General features: G+C 48.6%; 2 protein-coding genes across 5 annotated transcripts in view; both read left to right on the forward strand.

Moving 5' to 3' along the window:
* Window positions 1–4446, forward strand: part of LOC139370006 (mitochondrial dynamics protein MIEF1-like) — a 33801-nt gene extending 29355 nt beyond the window's left edge. For all 3 annotated transcript variants that reach the window (XM_071109287.1, XM_071109288.1, XM_071109286.1), the window contains 2 exons: window positions 848–1000; window positions 2822–4446. In XM_071109287.1, the coding sequence (XP_070965388.1) occupies window positions 848–1000; window positions 2822–3245 (577 nt within the window). In that variant the 3' untranslated portion in view covers window positions 3246–4446. The remainder of the gene's footprint in view (window positions 1–847; window positions 1001–2821) is intronic.
* Window positions 4447–5321: 875 nt separating this feature from the next.
* On the forward strand, window positions 5322–22119 carry LOC139370005 (guanine nucleotide exchange protein smcr8a-like). 2 transcript variants are annotated; one of them, XM_071109284.1, is made up of 8 exons: window positions 5322–5612; window positions 7062–7244; window positions 8040–8290; window positions 9451–10253; window positions 14160–14654; window positions 15344–15920; window positions 18458–18606; window positions 21664–22119. In XM_071109284.1, the coding sequence occupies exons 1-8, from the start codon at window positions 5436–5438 to the stop codon at window positions 22041–22043; spliced, it is 3015 nt and encodes a 1004-aa protein (XP_070965385.1). In that variant the 5' UTR covers window positions 5322–5435; the 3' UTR covers window positions 22044–22119. The 2 variants fall into 2 exon arrangements, with proteins under 2 accessions (XP_070965385.1, XP_070965386.1); XM_071109285.1 differs by having other exon boundaries at window positions 18458–18610; window positions 21664–21828.
* The last annotated feature ends 1373 nt before the right edge of the window (window positions 22120–23492 follow it).

Genomic DNA, 23492 nt, shown 5'->3' on the forward strand with positions numbered 1-23492 from the left:
GGGGTATTTAAATCTGTTCTGTTCTACCTGATCATTATCCATACTGTCTAGGGGTATTTAAATCTGTTCTGCCTGATCATTATCCATACTGTCTAGACCAGGGGTATTTAAATCTGTTCTGCCTGATCATTATCCATACTGTCTAGGGGTATTTAAATCTGTTCTGCCTGATCATTATCCATACTGTCTAGGGGTATTTAAATCTGTTCTGCCTGATCATTATCCATACTGTCTAGACCAGGGGTATTTACATCTGTTCTGCCTGATCATTATCCATACTGTCTAGACCAGGGGTATTTAAATCTGTTCTACCTGATCATTATCCATACTGTCTAGACCAGGGGTATTTAAATCTGTTCTGCCTGATCATTATCCATACTGTCTAGGGGTATTTAAATCTGTTCTGCCTGATCATTATCCATACTGTCTAGACCAGGGGTATTTAAATCTGTTCTGCCTGATCATTATCCATACTGTCTAGACCAGGGGTATTTAAATCTGTTCTGCCTGACCATTATCCATACTGTCTAGACCAGGGGTATTTAAATCTGTTCTGCCTGACCATTATCCATACTGTCTAGACCAGGGGTATTTAAATCTGTTCTGTTCTACCTGATCATTATACATACTGTCTAGGGGTATTTAAATCTGTTCTGTTCTACCTGATCATTATCCATATTGTCTAGACTCTGTCTCTCTAGACCTCGAGGTCTAAATCCCTGGGAACGATGGGGGGAAAAAAGCAGTGGAACTAGCTTGGAGGTCCAGATTTTAATTTTGAGGGATCTCTAGATTTCTGGCCCAGCTATTAATTGTCTGTGTTTGTCTGTCTCCTCTCCTCTCCTAGGTTCCTAGTTGGAGGTTATCTGTCCTGCCGGGCGCTGGTGAGCATGCTCAGTAAGGCTGTGATGGAAACCATGAACTGGCCGTCTCTGTCCTCCACTCTGGACTGTCTGGTCAGGCCTGTCCTCGGGGGAGATGAACTGAAACTAGAGATACGGTATCTCTCTCACACACACACACACACACACACACACAGATATATATTTTAGTCAGCAGACGATCTTATCCAGAGAGACTAACAGTCAGTCAGAGATATCTAGGTGGGACAGGCCACATATCTCATAGTCACATGTTTCCTCAGTAAACAAGTTATCAGCAGTCAGTAGCAGTTTTACTCTGAACACTGAGGCTGTACCCGCTTTAAGTTACAGTTTTACTGTGAACACTGAGGCTCTACCTGCTTTAAGTTACAGTTTTACTGTGAACACTGAGGCTCTACCTGCTTTAAGTTACAGTTTTACTGTGAACACTGAGGCTCTACCTGCTTTAAGTTACAGTTTTACTGTGAACACTGAGGCTGTACCCACTAAGTTACAGTTTTACTGTGAACACTGAGGCTCTACCTGCTTTAAGTTACAGTTTTACTGTGAACACTGAGGCTGTACCCACTAAGTTACAGTTTTACTGTGAACACTGAGGCTCTACCTGCTTTAAGTTACAGTTTTACTGTGAACACTGAGGCTCTACCCACTTTAAGTTACAGTTTTACTGTGAACACTGAGGCTGTACCCACTAAGTTACAGTTTTACTGTGAACACTGAGGCTCTACCTGCTTTAAGTTACAGTTTTACTGTGAACACTGAGGCTCTACCTGCTTTAAGTTACAGTTTTACTGTAAACACTGAGGCTGTACCTGCTTTAAGTTACAGTTTTACTGTGAACACTGAGGCTGTACCCACTAAGTTACAGTTTTACTGGGAACACTGAGGCTGTACCCACTAAGTTACAGTTTTACTGTGAACACTGAGGCTGTACCTGCTTTCAGTTACAGTTTTACTGTGAACACTGAGGCTGTACCCACTAAGTTACAGTTTTACTGTGAACACTGAGGCTGTACCTGCTTTAAGTTACAGTTTTAAGTGGACAAGTAGGCTACTGTGGTTATTTGATCATAATCTAGGCCTACTAGAGTAGCCTACCATCAAAAACAACATGCATCCCATAATATTTTAACACGGAAATAGCTGTTACATCATTCAGCCTACAGTAGCAGCCAATGTGCGGTGTTCAATGTAGATCTACATTCCATGAGACTTTTGAAGAAAAACATACAGGGCTTGACATGAACCTGTTAATCCACCTGTCCTTCAGACAAGGAGGGGACTGAACATGTTGTTCGATGTGAGAACCACTTTACCTGAGGGTTAAAGGTCAAGGTTAATATATAACTGATATGTCACTGTTAGTTAGGGGTAAAAGGTCAGGGTTACTATATAACTGATATTTCACTGTGTTAGTTAGTGGTTAAAGGTCAGGGTTAATATATAACTGATATGTCACTGTGTTAGTTAGGGGTTAAAGGTCAGGGTTACTATATAACTGATATTTCACTGTGTTAGTTAGGGGTTAAAGGTCAGGGTTAATACATGACTGATATGTCACTGTGTTAGTTAGGATCAGGGGTTAAAGGTCAGGGTTAATATATAACTGATATGTCACTGTGTTAGTTAGGGGTTAAAGGTCAGGGTTAATATATAACTGATATGTCACTGTGTTAGTTAGGGGTTAAAGGTCAGGGTTAATATATAACTGATATGTCACTGTGTTAGTTAGGGGTTAAAGGTCAGGGTTAATATATAACTGATATGTCACTGTGTTAGTTAGGGGTTAAAGGTCAGGGTTAATATATAACTGATATGTCACTGTGTTAGTTAGGGGTTAAAGGTCAGGGTTAATTCATGACTGATATGTCACTGTGTTAGTTAGGGGTTAAAGGTCAGGGTTAATTCATGACTGATACGTCTCTCTGTGTCTCCAGACCAGAGCGAGGTGATACTCTCTTCATCTCCATAGTGCCGGTGCTGAGGGAGGCAGACGTGGTTCTGACTGCCCAGGTAGAGTTAACCCAGCCCTGGGATAGTGCCTGGCACCTCTCCCTCTACCCCTGGGAGACCCAGCGCCTGACCCAGCTTGACTCCGCTGACCAGGGGGTCCGACGCGCCCTCCTCAAAACCCTCAAAGCCGTCTGTCGACACTGTCCCGCCCTGCGACCCCTCACCGCCGCGCCGCTGGCCAACCTCATCCTCCACCTCAGCGACAAGGACGTGGATTGGTCAGAGGGTTGTCTGAGTGGGCGGTTCCAGCAGTGTGTGTGGGAGCTGATAGGCTATCTGGAGCAGGGGGTGTTACCTAGCTACTTCAAGCCCAGTGTTAATATGTTGAACGGAGTGAGAGGTCGATGAGATGGGCTTTTTGTGTACTGCGCCGTCTCTGAACCAGACATTCTGCTGATATAGATATATATATATATATACTCTAACCTGGTGTGTATATATCAGAGAGGAAGAGGACATGAGATGGGCTTTTTGTTGTACTGCGCCGTCTCTGAACCAGACATTCTGCTGATATAGATATATATATATATATACTCTAACCTGGTGTGTATATATCAGAGAGGAAGAGGACATGTATTAGATATGAGACACCACCCTGACGTCTATAGATCAGTTGTACCATATTACCGCTCCACTGAGACGCGAACGGGAGATTGTTGTTCAGGCAGTCGTGCATCTCCTTCACATACACCTGCGGGGGCTGACTGACTAAACAGAGATGATTTATACATTGTGTATGAGCACTATGGTGTGGATGGGGGGCTCTGACTGAGCAGCACAGAGACTCTGGTGACGTGATGATGATGATGATGGACTGTGCCTTAGGGAGGAAGAAATGAAAAGGAAGACTAGGGCTGCGTTTTACACAGACACCCAATTCTGATCATTTGGGGGCAGAATCGGGTTACCTGTGTTAAACGCAGCCTCTAGTGACGGAGACTTGGCTTTCTCCTGCTGCGGACTATATATCTAGATCTAGTACATCTCTGGCCAAAAGGCTGTTTCAGAATGGCCTGTGCCATTGAGGCTACAACCCATAGGAATCCCCCACCCTAGTTGACTACTTTAAAATGGTGGAAGCCCTCAATGGACTATATATCTAGATCTAGTACATCTCTGGCCAAAAGGCTGTTTCAGAATGGCCTGCGCCATTGAGGCTACAACCCATAGGAATCCCCCACCCTGGTTGACTACTTTAAAATGGTGGAAGCCCTCAATGAGCGCTACCCATTCTAAAACTGCATTTTTTTTGGGGGGGGGGGGGGGGTCATTAAAAGGCCTGGATCATTCTCTATGGGCCGACTGGATGACAAGATAACAGAGTTAGCACCAGTTACCATAGCCACAAAGTGATAATTATGTCTAAAATCCCTGCGCCAATTTCTCTTCTTAAAGTCTGATGTTTAAACCTGTTTAATGACGTCATTATATGCACCTTCTACTGAATCAAGTGCTCTGCCTTTTCTTTTCATAATGTCGTGCGTGTTTTGCGTTTTGCTGCGGTTGTTTTTAAGTTGAAGAGTGATTTAAATAAATGTTTTCTGCTGAACTACTGATGATAATATCCTCATTATTTACATGTTTAGGTGATTATAATTCTGTCAAGTTAAATTCAACATTGTGGCCTTTTTTTTTTTTAAGAAGAACACTTTTCATGTTGCATTTTATTTCAAGTTGTAATTGTAGTCCATCGGGTCATGATTGAACTACAAATCCAAGCTTGCATCAGTAAATAGCTGCTTTTTCCACAGATCAATCCCGTTATTGTATACCTAAATGATCTGTCCCCGCTGAGGACTGAATTCCCACAACTGTACCGGACACCGGAGGCGGTGATTCAGCTCTTTCACAAGTCTCCTCGAGTTGTCTCGGGACGGATTCATCGCCCCGGTAAAGAATGAACGGCTCCTCCCCGCTCACGACCGGCAGCTGTCACATGGCTAAATATGTCTGGTGTTGGACCCGCTGTCTGAAGACGTGATACACACTTCGTTTCTCTCCACCGGAGCTGCGAGTCCCCGGTAGAGATCAGTTCATTACTCTACGGAGGCGAAAAGAGGAACCGGGCCAAAAGTTGACCATGTGACTCGGTGTTACTTCCCGCAGACGGACCTGTTTCTCCTGGTTAATTTAACTCTCCTGTCGTGGGCTGCTTTGTGTTTACGTGTTTTGTCGCTGCTTCAGGACAGCTGTTGTTGACGTTAGGCGACTACCGTTACGTCGGTAAGTTAACACCTCGCTCTGACGTTGAACTTTCCGTGTGAAATGTTTAGGATAATGTTATTTACCGACGTCCACCGATCTAAATACATGAATGAGAAGTGAAAGTTAAACATGTTTGTTTCGATTTTAAGTTGTACTTCGATTAGTTAAGTTTCAACTACACAACAGCAAGACTTTTTAATACCAGTTACCCGGTCTCCGGTGCCAAAACGGACTCCACCGGGAAAGTTAACAGGGACACGAAGAAGTGACCAACATACACACTGGCTCTCTAGGATCAACACAGAGACACCTGGGATTGATTTTTATGACATCATGATTGGATCTCCTGATGTGCTGGCCTTCACCAGTGAAGGGGATTTGGGGGGGTACCCAGATGCCCAGGTCCTGCCAGAGGAGTTCTCCCTCCCTCTCCTTCCCCTCTCTCACCCCTGGACCTCCCCTGCCCATTTCAACAGGGACTTCATACTGGTGGCTGAGTTCTCAGAACAGGTAGGACCTGGGAGGGGGTGGTGTGTGTGTGTGTTTTCAAATCATAGTTTATTTGTCACTTGCGCGGAATACAACCGGTGTAAAACCAATAGTGCAAAAAAGGTGTTGGGTGAGTAAAAGAGGGGTTGGTGGGACACAGATAGATATGATGAACAGAGAGTAGCAGCAGAGTAAAAGAGGGGTTGGTGGGACACAGATAGATATGATGAACAGAGAGTAGCAGCAGAGTAAAAGAGGGGTTGGTGGGACACAGATAGATATGATGAACAGAGAGTAGCAGCAGAGTAAAAGAGGGGTTGGTGGGTGGTGGGACACAGATAGATATGATGAACAGAGAGTAGCAGTAGTGTAAAAGAGGGGTTGGTGGGTGGTGGGACACAGATAGATATGATGAATAGAGAGCAGCAGAGTAAAAGAGGGGTTGGTGGGTGGTGGGACACAGATAGATATGATGAACAGAGAGTAGCAGCAGAGTAAAAGAGGGGTTGGTGGGTGGTGGGACACAGATAGATATGATCAACAGAGAGTAGCAGAGTAAAAGAGGGGTTGGTGGGTGGTGGGACACAATGCAGATAGCCCGGTTAGCCAATGTGCGGGAGCACTGGTTGGTCGGCCCAATTGAGGTAGTATGAACATGAATGTATAGTTAAAGTGACTATGCATATATGATAAGCAGAGAGTAGCATAGTGATGTGTGTATGTATTATACTGAGAGTGTATATATTCTGTCCTCCTGTCCAGGTGGAGGGGGTGGTGTGTTTATTACACTGAGAGTGTATATATTCTGTCCTCCTGTCCAGGTGGAGGGGGTGGTGTGTTTATTATACTGAGAGTGTATATATTCTGTCCTCCTGTCCAGGTGGAGGGGGTGGTGTGTTTATTATACGGAGAGTGTATATATTCTGTCCTCCTGTCCAGGTGGAGGGGGTGGTGTGTTTATTATACTGAGAGTGTATATATTCTGTCCTCCTGTCCAGGTGGAGGGGGTGGTGTGTTTATTATACTGAGAGTGTATATATTCTGTCCTCCTGTCCAGGTGGAGGGGGTGGTGTGTTTATTATACTGAGAGTGTATATATTCTGTCCTCCTGTCCAGGTGGAGGGGGTGGTGTGTTTATTACACTGAGAGTGTATATATTCTGTCCTCCTGTCCAGGTGGAGGGGGTGGTGTGTTTATTATACTGAGAGTGTATATATTCTGTCCTCCTGTCCAGGTGGAGGAGGTGGTGTGTTTATTATACTGAGAGTGTATATATTCTGTCCTCCTGTCCAGGTGGAGGGGGTGGTGTGTGTATTATACTGAGAGTGTATATATTCTGTCCTCCTGTCCAGGTGGAGGGGGTGGTGTGTTTATTACACTGAGAGTGTATATATTCTGGCCTCCTGTCCAGGTGGAGGGGGTGGTGTGTTTACTATACTGAGAGTGTATGTATTCTGGCCTCCTGTCCAGGTGGGTCCCCTACCGGTCCGGACCATCCCTGATGACCCCAGAGTGATCGGTTCCTTCGACCTGAACCATTTCTCTCTACGCATCATGTCTGTCGACTACCAAGCCGTAGCCCCTGGTCCTCAGCCACACCACCAGACAGCTAGTCCTTCCCTCCAGACCCTCCCCCGTCTGGCCTTCTCAGAGGTAGGTAGCCTGGTGTTTAGAGAAGGGGCCCAGCAACCAGACGGTTTGCCGGTTCGAATCCCAGCTCCGACGGGAAAAATCTGGTGTGGAGTGAGCCGGCAACCCTAGTGTTGTTGGCATCATCCTAGATGCCATCGGCTGCCGTTGTGCCCTTGAGCAAGGCACCTAACCCCCTAACAACCAGACGGTTTGCCGGTTCGAATCCCAGTCTCAGTCCTCTGCCAGTCAGTGTGTTTCAGGGGGTTGTGTTGTCAGTATAAAGACTAGTCTCAGTCCTCTGTCAGTCAGTGTGTTTCAGGGGGTTGTGTTAGACTAGTCTCAGTCCTCTGTCAGTCAGTGTGTTTCAGGGGGTTGTGTTAGACTAGTCTCAGTCCTCTGTCAGTCAGTGTGTGTCAGGGGGTTGTGTTAGACTAGTCTCAGTCCTCTGTCAGTCAGTGTGTGTCAGGGGGTTGTGTTAGACTAGTCTCAGTCCTCTGTCAGTCAGTGTGTTTCAGGGGGTTGTGTTAGACTAGTCTCAGTCCTCTGTCAGTCAGTGTGTTTCAGGGGGTTGTGTTAGACTAGTCTCAGTCCTCTGTCAGTCAGTGTGTTTCAGGGGGTTGTGTTAGACTAGTCTCAGTCCTCTGTCAGTCAGTGTGTTTCAGGGGGCTGTGTTAGACTAGTCTCAGTCCTCTGTCAGTCAGTGTGTTTCAGGGGGTTGTGTTAGACTGGTCTCTGAGGAGATGGTTGTTCTCCCTCCAGGACTCGCGGGTGGTTCTGGGTAACTCTAAGGAGGGGGTGGTTGTGTCCTTCCTCCAGGACTCCAGGGTGGTGCTGGGTGACTCTAAGGAGGGGGCGTTTGCCTACGTTCACCACCTGACGCTCTATGACCTGGAGGCCCGAGGCTTCGTCCGCCCGTTCTGCATGGCCTACGTCTCTGCCGATGAGAGGAAGATCATGCTGCAGTTCCAGGAGCTGTCGCTCCTCTTCTCCCGCGCCTCCGAGTGCCTGAAGACCGGAAACCGACGGGCCTTCGCCTGCGAGCTGCAGAGGAAGCTTCATGACCTAGAGTAAGAGGACAGAGACACACACACACATACACAACTTCAAGCACTGACACACACACACCTTCAAGCACTGACACACACACACCTTCAGGCACTGACACACACACACACACACACACACACCTTCAAGCACTGATACACACACACACCTTCAAGCACTGACACAGAGTTTGTTTGTGTGAGCGTTTTTAAATCCTCTCTGTTGACAGTGTCGTGTCTTTGGCTATGCCGGATTAAGTGATATGACATGCTATTCTATAAAATAATTTCTCTGTAATTAATATTACCTGATTGAGCTGATCATGTAAATGTAATTAACTAGAGAGTCGGGCACCACAAAATAATATTTATAGAGCTGTTATCTTCCGAATAAACTCTTAAAGACCTAGTATCATTTTACATCCATAGCAGAATATTAATCTTCACCTTAACTCATCTGAATCTTCATCTTAATTTAATTAAATTATTTTATTTTATTAATTAATAATTCAGTCTCATCTGAATTTTATCTGAAAGAACCCTGGCTAACAATTTGAATCAGCAATACAAAATAGGGTTTAATCATTTATTTACTAAATACCTAACTAATCACACATACACATAATTAAATCTTAACTTGATTACAAATTACGTCATAAAGGAAAACGGCCCCTTTGTTACACAAAGGAAAAGGGGAGGGCCACTGATTGAGCAGCCCTATCTTATGAAAACCCAAATGTCACATTTTAGAAGCTAAAATCACATTTCATCCCATCACAAATAATTTCATATTCAAACATTTAAATTGAACTACAATTCCATGTGAATCCGATAACTCTGATGTGTAGACTTTCCACTGTAGAGTCATCTTATCATTGATGAGAATGTATCAGATGACAACCGAACTGACATCATATTCATTAAGTACCACCGCATATGTTCAATTGGTCGGATTACCAGAATATAGTTCATTTCCCCCCACCTTCTGATGTTCCCAGAATCTCTATGTTAACCAAGGGGTTTTTAAATGTAACATCAGTAGGGTAGAGAGAGGAAAAATGGGGGAAGAGGTATTTATGACTATCAGAAACCTATCTCCCAGGCCAACGTCATGACAACAGGTACACACGATCCACAGAGTTTGTTTGTGTGAGCGTTTTTTAAATCCTTCTCTCTGTTGACAGGTACACACGAACCATCCTTCAAGCAACGCTTCAAAGGATATCCAATGAGAGTGCGGAGATCAGGGAGGAGGCGGAGCTGCAGAAGACGGCCAACGAGCTTGCTAGCGTGGATCGTTCCATCCTGGACCACAGATCCCTCCTCCACCAGGTCACTTCCTATCCCAACAGGAAGTTAAAAGACCCTGGCTTTCTGCCCTACGACCCCTCCCTGATCCCAGAGACCCTCTCCTTGACTCCTGATCCCCCCTCCCCCTCATACACCCCCCAGCTGGTTTCCGGGGCGTTGCTAGGGGGCGGGGGCTGGTCAGCGAGGCGGTTCGACCGCCGTCTGAAGCCGTTGGAGGAGCTGAGCGACTGCTACTTCCTGTCTCTGACGCTAGAACAGCTGGGCAATGCAGAACGCCGTCTCCGTGGAGACCAGAGTGTTCTACACAACCGTCGTATCACACACAGGCTCTCCAGGACGCTTTCACACACACAGTTCCTGTTCCAGCTCTGGGACCAGGAGGAGGAGGAGGACCTGGAGGAGGAGGGGGCGGGGCTAGAGGGAGGAAGCGGCGTGATGTCACATCCTGTGGCGGGGGCGGGACCACCGAGCCTGGAGTCGTTCTTCTCCTGCGTGGAGGAGGTGTCAATCAAACTGGAGACAGGAAGTGGAGGGGCGGAGCCGACACTTGATCCTGAGGGAGAAGGAGTAACCGTGGAGACGAGCCCAGGCAGCGTGAGCAGCGGAGACAGCATTGAGGTTCTGGGGACGGAGCGCTCGTATAGAACACAGGGACTAACCCACGTGGAACTCAGAGGTACAGTGAATTCAGAAACTTCAGACCCCTTGACTTTTAACACGTTGTGTTACAGCCTTATTCTGAAATGGGTTCAATAGTTTTTTCCCCTCAATCTACACACAATACCCCATAATGGGGTATTGCTCTGTCATTGTAGGGTATTGCTCTGTCATTGTGGGGTATTGTGATGTCATTGTGGGGTATTGTGATGTCATTGTGGGGTATTGTGATATCATTGTGGGGTATTGTGATGTCGTTATGGGGTGTTGTGATGTCGTTATGGGGTGTTGTGATCTCGTTACGGGGTGTTGCGACGTCGTTACGGGGTGTTGCGACGTCGTTACGGGGGGGTGTTGCGACGTCGTTACGGGGGGGTGTTGCGACGTCGTTACGGGGGGGGGGGGGGGGGTTGCGGCGTTGTTACGGGGGATGGTGCGACGTCGTTACGGGGGGGTGTTGCGACGTCGTTACGGGGGTGGGGGTGTTGCGACGTCGTTACGGGGTATTGTGTGTGTGTGTGGGTTGAGAAATATATTTTTTAATCCATTTTAGAATAAGGCTTTAACGTAACAAAATGTGGATTAAGTCAAGTGGTAAGATCTATTGTTATTAAACTATAGGGGTGGGTTTGTACGTGCATCAGGGTGACGGCTGTGTATTAATTAGACTCCTCTCCTCCTATAGAGTTGTCTGGTGGGTCAGGGGTCAGGGCTGTGTATTAATTAGACTCCTCTCCTCCTATAGAGTTGTCTGGTGGGTGAGGGGTCAGGGCTGTGTATTAGACTCTCTCCTCTCCTCCTATAGAGTTGTCTGGTGGGTCAGGGGTCAGGGCTGTGTATTAATTAGACTCCTCTCCTCCTATAGAGTTGTCTGGTGGGTCAGGGGTCAGGGCTGTGTATTAATTAGACTCCTCTCCTCCTATAGAGTTGTCTGGTGGGTGAGGGGTCAGGGCTGTGTATTAGACTCTCTCCTCTCCTCCTATAGAGTTGTCTGGTGGGTCAGGGGTCAGGGCTGTGTATTAATTAGACTCCTCTCCTCCTATAGAGTTGTCTGGTGGGTCAGGGGTCAGGGCTGTGTATTAGACTCTCTCCTCTCCTCCTATAGTGTTGTCTGGTGGGTCAGGGGTCAGGGCTGTCTATTAGACTCTCTCCTCTCCTCCTATAGTGTTGTCTGGTGGGTCAGGGGTCAGGGCTGTGTATTAGACTCTCTCCTCTCCTCCTATAGAGTTGTCTGGTGGGTCAGGGGTCAGGGCTGTGTATTAGACTCTCTCCTCTCCTCCTATAGAGTTGTCTGGTGGGTCAGGGGTCAGGGCTGTGTATTAATTAGACTCCTCTCCTCCTATAGAGTTGTCTGGTGGGTCAGGGGTCAGGGCTGTGTATTAGACTCTCTCCTTTCCTCCTATAGAGTTGTCTGGTGGGTCAGGGGTCAGGGCTGTGTATTAGACTCTCTCCTCTCCTCCTATAGAGTTGTCTGGTGGGTCAGGGGTCAGGGCTGTGTATTAATTAGACTCCTCTCCTCCTATAGAGTTGTCTGGTGGGTCAGGGGTCAGGGCTGTGTATTAATTAGACTCCTCTCCTCCTATAGAGTTGTCTGGTGGGTCAGGGGTCAGGGCTGTGTATTAATTAGACTCCTCTCCTCCTATAGAGTTGTCTGGTGGGTCAGGGGTCAGGGCTGTGTATTAGACTCTCTCCTCTCCTCCTATAGAGTTGTCTGGTGGGTCAGGGGTCAGGGCTGTGTATTAATTAGACTCCTCTCCTCCTATAGAGTTGTCTGGTGGGTCAGGGGTCAGGGCTGTGTATTAGACTCTCTCCTCTCCTCCTATAGTGTTGTCTGGTGGGTCAGGGGTCAGGGCTGTCTATTAGACTCTCTCCTCTCCTCCTATAGTGTTGTCTGGTGGGTCAGGGGTCAGGGCTGTGTATTAGACTCTCTCCTCTCCTCCTATAGAGTTGTCTGGTGGGTCAGGGGTCAGGGCTGTGTATTAGACTCTCTCCTCTCCTCCTATAGAGTTGTCTGGTGGGTCAGGGGTCAGGGCTGTGTATTAATTAGACTCCTCTCCTCCTATAGAGTTGTCTGGTGGGTCAGGGGTCAGGGCTGTGTATTAGACTCTCTCCTTTCCTCCTATAGAGTTGTCTGGTGGGTCAGGGGTCAGGGCTGTGTATTAGACTCTCTCCTCTCCTCCTATAGAGTTGTCTGGTGGGTCAGGGGTCAGGGCTGTGTATTAATTAGACTCCTCTCCTCCTATAGAGTTGTCTGGTGGGTCAGGGGTCAGGGCTGTGTATTAATTAGACTCCTCTCCTCCTATAGAGTTGTCTGGTGGGTCAGGGGTCAGGGCTGTGTATTAATTAGACTCCTCTCCTCCTATAGAGTTGTCTGGTGGGTCAGGGGTCAGGGCTGTGTATTAGACTCTCTCCTCTCCTCCTATAGAGTTGTCTGGTGGGTCAGGGGTCAGGGCTGTGTATTAGACTCTCTCCTTTCCTCCTATAGAGTTGTCTGGTGGGTCAGGGGTCAGGGCTGTGTATTAATTAGACTCCTCTCCTCCTATAGAGTTGTCTGGTGGGTCAGGGGTCAGGGCTGTGTATTAATTAGACTCCTCTCCTCCTATAGAGTTGTCTGGTGGGTCAGGGGTCAGGGCTGTGTATTAGACTCTCTCCTTTCCTCCTATAGAGTTGTCTGGTGGGTCAGGGGTCAGGGCTGTGTATTATACTCTCTCCTCTCCTCCTATAGAGTTGTCTGGTGGGTCAGGGGTCAGGGCTGTGTGTTAGACTCTCTCCTTTCCTCCTATAGAGTTGTCTGGTGGGTCAGGGGTCAGGGCTGTGTATTAATTAGACTCCTCTCCTCCTATAGAGTTGTCTGGTGGGTCAGGGGTCAGGGCTGTGTATTAATTAGACTCCTCTCCTCCTATAGAGTTGTCTGGTGGGTCAGGGGTCAGGGCTGTGTATTAGACTCTCTCCTCTCCTCCTATAGAGTTGTCTGGTGGGTCAGGGGTCAGGGCTGTGTATTAGACTCTCTCCTCTCCTCCTATAGAGTTGTCTGGTGGGTCAGGGGTCAGGGCTGTGTATTAATTAGACTCCTCTCCTCCTATAGAGTTGTCTGGTGGGTCAGGGGTCAGGGCTGTGTATTAGACTCTCTCCTCTCCTCCTATAGAGTTGTCTGGTGGGTCAGGGGTCAGGGCTGTGTATTAGACTCTCTCCTCTCCTCCTATAGAGTTGTCTGGTGGGTCAGGGGTGACGGCTGTGTATTAATTAGACTCCTCTCCTCCTATAGAGTTGTCTGGTGGGTCAGGGGTCAGGGCTGTGTATTAATTAGACTCCTCTCCTCCTATAGAGTTGTCTGGTGGGTCAGGGGTCAGGGCTGTGTATTAATTAGACTCCTCTCCTCCTATAGAGTTGTCTGGTGGGTCAGGGGTCAGGGCTGTGTATTAGACTCTCTCCTCTCCTCCTATAGAGTTGTCTGGTGGGTCAGGGGTCAGGGCTGTGTATTAGACTCTCTCCTCTCCTCCTATAGAGTTGTCTGGTGGGTCAGGGATCAGGGCTGTGTATTAGACTCTCTCCTTTCCTCCTATAGAGTTGTCTGGTGGGTCAGGGGTCAGGGCTGTGTATTAGACTCTCTCCTCTCCTCCTATAGAGTTGTCTGGTGGGTCAGGGGTCAGGGCTGTGTATTAATTAGACTCCTCTCCTCCTATAGAGTTGTCTGGTGGGTCAAGGGTCAGGGCTGTGTATTAGACTCTCTCCTCTCCTCCTATAGAGTTGTCTGGTGGGTCAGGGGTCAGGGCTGTGTATTAGACTCTCTCCTCTCCTCCTATAGAGTTGTCTGGTGGGTCAGGGGTCAGGGCTGTGTATTAGACTCTCTCCTCTCCTCCTATAGAGTTGTCTGGTGGGTCAGGGGTCAGGGCTGTGTATTAGACTCTCTCCTCTCCTCCTATAGAGTTGTCTGGTGGGTTGGATCAGGGTGAAGGCTGTGATGTGGTGCGGAGTTGTGCCCCTGCGGAGGTGTGGATGAGACGTGACGTGCGGTCCCTGGCACGGAGGGCGAACAGCGAGGACAGTATTGAGATCATCAGCACCTCAGACTCCATCTTCCCCGACGACCTCATCTTCAACGCCATCACAGAGGAGGAGCCTGAGGAGCATGGAATCATGGGTAGTGTAATCCAGGAAGAGGAGGAGGAGGAGGCAGCAGGTGAGGACACGCCCATTCAGCAGCACAGCACCCTGGGTATTGTAGTTCACGAGGAGGAGGAGCACACTCGGCACCAGAGAATCCTGGGTAATATAGTCCAGACGGAGGGAAAGGAGGAGCTGGAGGACACTCCCACTCGGCTGCACAGCACCCTGGGTATTGAAGTCCGGGAATTGGAGGAGGAGAAGCCAGAGAGATGGGACACTCCGGCCCCCACGTCTGAGCCCCAGAGAACTCTGGGTAAGACTGTCTGTTTGTCCTCTTCAATAATAATAATGACATATCTGTCAAGAGAATTTTCAATCCCAATGATAATAACTAACAATAAGCCTTGACCAATCCCGAGGTTTGTAAGACCCTGGGTTTAATAATAATTAGGCAAAGACTCAGTTTATGCAAAAGGTTCGTACAGTTTATTCACGAGAGCTCTCTGAAGTCCATTATACAAAGACATCCATTTTATAATGCACATACCTCCACACAAACAGTAGATATCCTACACACATACATACACACGAACAGTAGGTGAATTGTATCCTTCCCCAGAGTTCTCACCACTGTTTATCACTACCCAGCGCTGTCAGTTCCATTCCCCCGAGATTACAGGAACCTTGAGAAGGACTCCCTGTCCTATCATACGTTTCTCAAAGTTCTAGCCAGGTCGGGTCAAACACAGTTGAATTGTTCTCTGTATTTTCTTCGACACACACATTTCTCTCCCTCCCATGTCTCTACTGAACCTTATTGGACGTTTATTAATCATTAATTGTACTACATAAACCAATAATCACTAATAGTTTCAGGGTGGAATACTTTAATCATTACCTTTTAAGCATATTAATCAATATCCCAGATTATTTTTTCCCAAGGTGTCTTACAACGTATTATCTGTTTTCTCTCTTAGTAACTGATATAGTTTCTGTCTCCAGTCCACCAGGTGTCAGTAGAGGGCTCCTCCCAGCAGTACGAGGGTCACCATGCCAACGGCGAGGTCAGAGGTCAGGCTGGGCGTGACAGCAGGCGGGTGGTGGTGCCTGACCTCCAGGTGAACTTTTCTATCCCCTTGAGGTTAGATGTTAGAGGTCGGGGGTCAGGGGGGCGGCGGTTGCTAGGCGACACCGCTTACAGGCTGAGTGTAGATGAGGCATCGGACTGTATGAGCAACATCAGCACCTCTCCATCTTCCTCTCTGCCCCCCACACATCTCCATGGCAACCACAGCGCTAGTAATCCGCGACGACATCAGCGCCAGAGGAGGAAGGCGGGTCCTGGAGCCCTCAAGTTCCTGCGGCAGAATTCCTTCTCCCAGAATGCCGTGTTCTGCCTGCTAAGTGGACGGCCGCTGGTGGTGATTGGTGGAGAGGAGGGTTCCGTGAGGAGGACGGTCACTGCCCTCTCGCTCTACCTGCCTTCACCTGGTCGCTATGGAGATGCTGTGCAGCCTTACCTGGCCACGCCCCTTCAGCTGACAGACCTGCTCACCTGGAGACTCATCGGAATCCACAGGTAAAAACAGAGCATCAAAACCCTGATGTATCATGGGTAAATTGTGACTGACTGAGCTACAAAGGATATTGAGTAGTGATTTATCAGGCCTTTATAGTCCGTTGTAATGTTGACCGTCCCCATTACTCTGCCTCCTATCCAAGTTCTAGATCAGGTATTTCCAAACTGGGGTATTGTGATGTCATTGTGGGGTATTGTGATGTCATTGTGGGGTATTGTGATGTCATTGTGGGGTATTGTGATGTTATTGTGGGGTATTGCGCAATGCCGTCGGGGGTACGCCAAATTAAAATGGGATTCACATTTTTAAAAACAATCCGTTTCTATTTTCCAACGGGGCTGACTATACATTTGAGTGAGTTCTTTTTTATTTTTCTTGCCTGAGTAGCCTCGTTTCACCGGCAAAATTCAAATTAAACCATTTGGTGTTCAGTGAAATAACAACACAATGTCAAATACAGGTATCCTAGTCAAATAATGAACATCCAATCACATTAACCGTTAACTCTCTTGCGGGAATTCCACTAACGGTCTGGATGGAGCCAAACGTAGCTGCTGCTCATGTTGGTATCTGTACTGATGGTGCAAAAAGCCAGGGAGACATAGTGGAGTGGTAACGCTGGTGCTCCCGACGCCACTGCAGCATCCACCGAGAGGCTCTCGTTGCCAAGGGAATGCCTGACAGCTTGAAAGACGTTTTGGACACCTCAGTGAAAATGGCTTTGTTAACCTCTCTGGGATATATGGGACGGCCAAAAGCCAGAGAAAATGCAGAGCGTCAAATTCAACTAAATGACTTTAAAAATCAAACTTCTATGAAATCACATATGCAAGATAGCAAATTAAACTACACTTGTTGCCAATATGTCAGATTTCAAAAAGGCTTTTCGGCGAAAGCAAACGATGCTATTATCTGAGGATAACACCTCCGTAACACCAAACGCAGAAATAAAATATAAAACATGCCATACCTTTGACGAGCTTCTTCTGTTGGCACTCCAATATGTCCCATAAACATCACAAATGGTCCTTTTTGTTTGATTAATTCCGTCAATATATATCCAAAATGTCCATTTATTTGGCGCGTTTGATCCAGAAAAACACCAGTTCCAACTTGCACAACGTCACTACAAAATATCTCAAAAGTTACCTGTAAACTTTGCCTAAACATTTCAAACTACTTTTGTAATACAACTTTAGGTATTTTTTAACGTAAATAATCGATAAAATTGAAGACGGGATGATCTGTGTTCAATACGGGAGGACAACAAACTGAAGCTAGCTTTCTGGTCACACGCCTCTACCTAACAGTAAACTTGAAGTCACCCTCGTTCAAGATGGCAGTACTTCTTCATTGCACAAAGGAAAAACCTCAACCAATTTCTAAAGACTGTTGACATCCAGTGGAAGCGATAGGAACTGCAAGAAGGTCCCTTAGACATCTGGATTCCCAATGAAACACCATTGAAAAAGAGTGACCTCTCGCCTGCTAAATATGTTCTGCTTATAGTCACAGACATGATTCAAACAGTTTTAGAAACTTCAGAGTGTTTTCTATCCAAATCTACTAATAATATGCATATCTTATCATCTGGGGATGAGTAGCAGGCAGTTGAATTTGGGCATTTCATTTCATCCGGACGTGAAAATACTGCCCCCTGTCACCAAGAAGTTAAAGCAAGGCCCCTGAACTCTTGTTCTAGAACACAAGTCGAAGTTCTAGAACACCATATAAATCACTTTCTGCACTATGCAATGATATGGGCAGCGACCATGTATCGCTTTCACAACATACAGAGAAGTGCGTTGGTTATCAACCGGCAAAGTATTGACACATTTTTTTGAATTGAGAGACGAGCTTATTTTTTTATTTACTGACCATCATTTTCACTTGTCTGACCGCTTGATGATGGCGAGTTTCTCGTATAGTGTGTGTGGCAGGCTTACTATGATGGCAAATAATAACATTTGACAGTGCGCTGACCCTGGTGCTAGAGGGGGTACAGCTGGAGGTTGAATGATTTGAAGGGGTACGGGACTAGGGGGTACAGCTGGAGGTTGAATGTTTGAAGGGGTACGGGTCTAGGGGGTACAGCTGGAGGTTGAATGTTTGAAGGGGTACTGAACTAGGGGGGTACAGCTGGAGGTTAAATGTTTAGGTTGAATGTTTGAAGGGGTACTGAACTAGGGGGTACAGCTGGAGGTTGAATGTTTAGGTTGAATGTTTGAAGGGGTACTGAACTAGGGGGTACAGCTGGAGGTTGAATGTTTGAAGGGGTACTGAACTAGGGGGTACAGCTGGAGGTTGAATGTTTAGGTTGAATGTTTGAAAGGGTACTGAACTAGGGGGTACAGCTGGAGGTTGAATGTTTAGGTTGAATGTTTGAAGGGGGTACGGCACTAGGGGGTACAGCTGGAGGTTGAATGTTTGAAGGGGTACTGGACTATAAAAAGTTTGGGAACCGCTGTTCTAGAACACAAGTCGAAGTTCTAGAACACCATATAAATCACTAAATAACTTCCATCTTTCTCCCCAGGACGTCTCCTACAGCTCCCAGCATGCTTCACTCTCTGGCTCGTTACGGACGGTACCTGGCCGTGCTGGACCTGGACCAGCGTACACTGAGAAGCCCCGCCTACCACGGACACCTCATTGGCCGGCTGGCCAACCCCCACACTCTGATAGGCTAGTGAAATTCTTAGTCTTTTTTTGTTGTTGATTTGTCTTGTACATAGTTACAACAGTTCACCTCAATGGTAGCTTCTGTGACAGGAGGGGGGGGGGTAGAGACGTGGTGACGGGAGGGGGGGGGGGTAGAGACGTGGTGACGGGAGGGGGGGGGGGGTAGAGACGTGGTGACGGGAGGGGGGGGGGGTAGAGACGTGGTGACGGGAGGGGGGGGGGTAGAGACGTGGTGACGGGAGGGGGGGGTAGAGACGTGGTGACGGGAGGGGGGGGGGGGGTAGAGACGTGGTGATGGGAGGGGGGGGTAGAGACGTGGTGACGGGAGGGGGGGGGGGGGGTAGAGACGTGGTGACGGGAGGGGGGGTAGAGACGTGGTGACGGGAGGGGGGGTAGAGACGTGGTGACAAGAGGGGGGGGGGGTAGAGTCGTGGACGGGAGGGGGGGGGGGTAGAGTCGTGGTGACGGGAGGGGGGGGGGGGTAGAGACGTGGTGACGGGAGGGGGGGGGGGGGTAGAGACGTGGTGACGGGAGGGGGGGGGGGGGTAGAGTCGTGGTGACGGGAGGGGGGGGTAGAGTCGTGGTGACGGGAGGGGGGGGGGTAGAGTCGTGGTGACGGGAGGGGGGGGTAGAGACGTGGTGACGGGAGGGGGGGGTAGAGACGTGGTGACGGGAGGGGGGGGTAGAGACGTGGTGACGGGAGGGGGGGGTAGAGACGTGGTACCGGGAGGGAGGGGTAGAGACGTGGTGACGGGAGGGGGGGGGTAGAGACGTGGTGACGGGAGGGGGGGGTAGAGTCGTGGTGACGGGAGGGGGGGGTAGAGTCGTGGTGACGGGAGGGAGGGGTAGAGTCGTGGTGACGGGAGGGAGGGGTAGAGTCGTGGTGACGGGAGGGGGGGGTAGAGTCGTGGTGACGGGAGGGGGGGGTAGAGACGTGGTGACGGGAGGGGGGGGGGTAGAGTCGTGGTGACGGGAGGGAGGGGTAGAGACGTGGTGACGGGAGGGGGGGGGGGGTAGAGACGTGGTGACGGGAGGTGGGGGTAGAGTCGTGGTGACGGGAGTGAGGGGTAGAGTCGTGGTGACGGGAGGGAGGGGTAGAGTCGTGGTGACGGGAGGGGGGGGTAGAGTCGTGGTGACGGGAGGGGGGGGGTAGAGTCGTGGTGACGGGAGGGGGGGGTAGAGACGTGGTGACGGGAGGGGGGGGTAGAGACGTGGTGACGGGAGTGGGGGGGTAGAGACGTGGTGACAGGAGGGGGGGGTAGAGACGTGGTGACGGGAGGGGGGGGTATAGACGTGGTGACGGGAGGGGGGTAGAGACGGGAGGGGGGGGTAGAGACGTGGTGACAGGAGGGGGGGGGGGTAGAGACGTGGTGACGGGAGGGGGGGGGGGGTAGAGACGTGGTGACGGGAGGGGGGGGGGGGTAGAGACGTGGTGACGGGAGGGGGGGGGGTAGAGACGTGGTGACGGGAGGGGGGGGTAGAGACGTGGTGACGGGAGGGGGGGGTAGAGTCGTGGTGACGGGAGGGGGGGAAAGAGTCGTGGTGACGGGAGGGGGGGGTAGAGTCGTGGTGACGGGAGGGGGGGGTAGAGACGTGGTGACGGGAGGGGGGGGGTAGAGTCGTGGTGACGGGACAGGGGGGTGGGGGGGTCTCTATGGGTAGTTACGAGTTGTCAAGTTGTAATTCAGTTGGGTGAAATTGGCTAATGGCCAACAAGCTGTGTCAACCATAATCCAAAACAACAGCTGTCATGCTCGTAAACAGATTATAGTGTTCCAAAACATATTATAATAGATAGATTAATAAATCATGCTTTGTTGCATTTAACTGCTGAAAATGCTGTTCTGGAGGTCATTTCCTTAGTAGGTGATGTCAGAGGTCAACATGTGGGAGCTGTCTCACCCAGCGATTCCCACTACTATTGACCAGTTGGAGGGGCGTTCCAGTGGATGTTTCTCCCAGGGATCTAAAATTCCCACTACTATTGACCAGTTGGAGGGGCGTTCCTGTGGATGTCTCTCCCAGGGATCTTAAATTCCCACTACTATTGACCAGTTGGAGGGGCGTTCCTGTGGATGTCTCTCCCAGGGATCTTAAATTCCCACTACTATTGACCAGTTGGAGGGGCGTTCCTGTGGATGTCTCTCCCAGGGATCTTACATTCCCACTACTATTGACCAGTTGGAGGGGCGTTCCAGTGGACGTCTCTCCCAGGGATCTTAAATTCCCACTACTATTGACCAGTTGGAGGGGCGTTCCAGTGGATGTCTCTCCCAGTCCAATGGGATCTTAAATTCCCACTACTATTGACCAGTTGGAGGGCGTTCCAGTGGATGTCTCTCCCAGGGATCTTAAATTCCCACTACTATTGACCAGTTGGAGGGCGTTCCAGTGGATGTCTCTCCAAGGGATCTTAAATTCCCACTACTATTGGCCAGTTGGAGGGGCGTTCCAGTGGATGTCTCTCCCAGTCCAATGGGATCTTAAATTCCCACTACTATTGACCAGTTGGAGGGGCTTTCCAGTGGGTGTCTCTCCCAGGGATCTTAATTCCCACTACTATTGACCAGTTGGAGGGGCTTTCCAGTGGGTGTCTCTCCCAGGGATCTTAATTCCCACTACTATTGACCAGTTGGAGGGGCTTTCCAGTGGATGTCTCTCCCAGGGATCTTAATTCCCACTACTATTGACCAGTTGGAGGGGCGTTCCAGTGGATGTCTCTCCCAGTCCAATGGGATCTTAAATTCCCACTACTATTGACCAGTTGGAGGGGCGTTCCTGTGGATGTCTCTCCCAGGGATCTTGCATTCCCACTACTATTGACCAGTTGGAGGGGCGTTCCAGTGGATGTCTCTCCCAGGGATCTTGCATTCCCACTACTATTGACCAGTTGGAGGGGCGTTCCTGTGGACGTCCAATGGGGTCTTAAATTCCTACTTCCACTTGGTTATGAACACAGCATTCTTGTCTTATGTCTTGACCTGCATCTTCCACTAAACTATTTGAATGTGTATCACAGTGTAAAATGTGTTGACTGTTTGTTTGTGTTTCTATGTCCAGGTCGTGGCAGCACCTACCTTCTCCACGTGGAGAGCTGCCTCGCTGAGCTGACCGCTAAGGCCTTCCTGTTCTCCTGTTCTCCTGACCTTTCAACTCTAACATCGGGTAGAGCTCAGAGTTCACCTGGGGGTCAGGCACCACCCATCTGCCACAGCCACTCGGACCTCCAGCTTCCCAGCCTCCCCGGGGAGGACGATGACTTCACGCTGACTCAGCGTCGCAGGGACTTCCTGTGTGGGCGGGGTTTCAGCGGGGAGGATGACCTCCGGGTGATGCACTTCCTGTCTGACCTCATCAAACAGCACCACGCAGGAAGTGGTCCTCCGGCCCTCCGCTTCTCCTACAGTGCCGTCCCTTTACATAGAAACACCACAACATAGATATACAGCCCTGTCCCTTTACATAGAAACACCACAACATAGATATACAGCCCTGTCCCTTTACATAGAAACACCACAACATAGATATACAGCCCTGTCCCTTTACATAGAAACACCACAACATAGATATACAGCCCTGTCCCTTTACATAGAAACACGACAACATAGATATACAGCCCTGTCCCTTTACATAGAAACACGACAACATAGATATACAGCCCTGTCCCTTTACATAGAAACACCACAACATAGATATACAGCCCTGTCCCTTTACATAGAAACACCACAACATAGATATACAGCCCTGTCCCTTTACATAGAAACACGACAACATAGATATACAGCCCTGTCCCTTTACATAGAAACACGACAACATAGATATACAGCCCTGTCCCTTTACATAGAAACACCACAACATAGATATACAGCCCTGTCCCTTTACATAGAAACACCACAACATAGATATAAAGCCCTGTCCCTTTACATAGAAACACCACAACATAGATATACAGCCCTGTTCCTTTACATAGAAACACCACAACATAGATATAAAGCCCTGTCCCTTTACATAGAAACACCACAACATAGATATACAGCCCTGTCCCTTTACATAGAAACACCACAACATAGATATACAGCCCTGTCCCTTTACATAGAAACACCACAACATAGATATACAGCCCTGTCCCTTTACATAGAAACACCACAACATAGATATACAGCCCTGTCCCTTTACATAGAAACACCACAACATAGATATAAAGCCCTGTCCCTTTACATAAACACCACAACATAGATATACAGCCCTGTCCCTTTACATAGAAACACCACAACATAGATATACAGCCCTGTCCCTTTACATAGAAACACCACAACATAGATATACAGCCCTGTCCCTTTACATAGAAACACCACAACATAGATATACAGCCCTGTCCCTTTACATAGAAACACCACAACATAGATACACAGCCCTGTCCCTTTACATAGAAACACCACAACATAGATATACAGCCCTGTCCCTTTACATAGAAACACCACAACATAGATATACAGCCCTGTCCCTTTACATAGAAACACCACAACATAGATATACAGCCCTGTCCCTTTACATACAAAACACCACAACATAGATATACAGCCCTGTCCCTTTGCATAACTAAAGCATTTCTTCCATACTGTATCCTGTCTATACTGTGAAAGGAGAGAGCCAGAGCCTGTTCCCTATATAGTGCACTACATACTAGTAGTGTACTATGTAGGGAATAGTGAGCTGTTTGGGAAGGACCCCTGTGTATGTGAATGGTTCTGTTGCTGAATGTAATCAATGTAAACATAACGTGACACAGCTCTACCTCCAACACTACCTAACCCCCCCCCCCCAACACCACCTAAAAACCCCCCTCCAACACCACCTAAACCCCCCCCCCAACACCACCTAAAAACCCC

This window comes from Oncorhynchus clarkii, chromosome 17 (assembly GCF_045791955.1).
Source record: "Oncorhynchus clarkii lewisi isolate Uvic-CL-2024 chromosome 17, UVic_Ocla_1.0, whole genome shotgun sequence".
In the NCBI taxonomy this organism is placed as follows: Eukaryota; Metazoa; Chordata; class Actinopteri; order Salmoniformes; family Salmonidae; genus Oncorhynchus; species Oncorhynchus clarkii.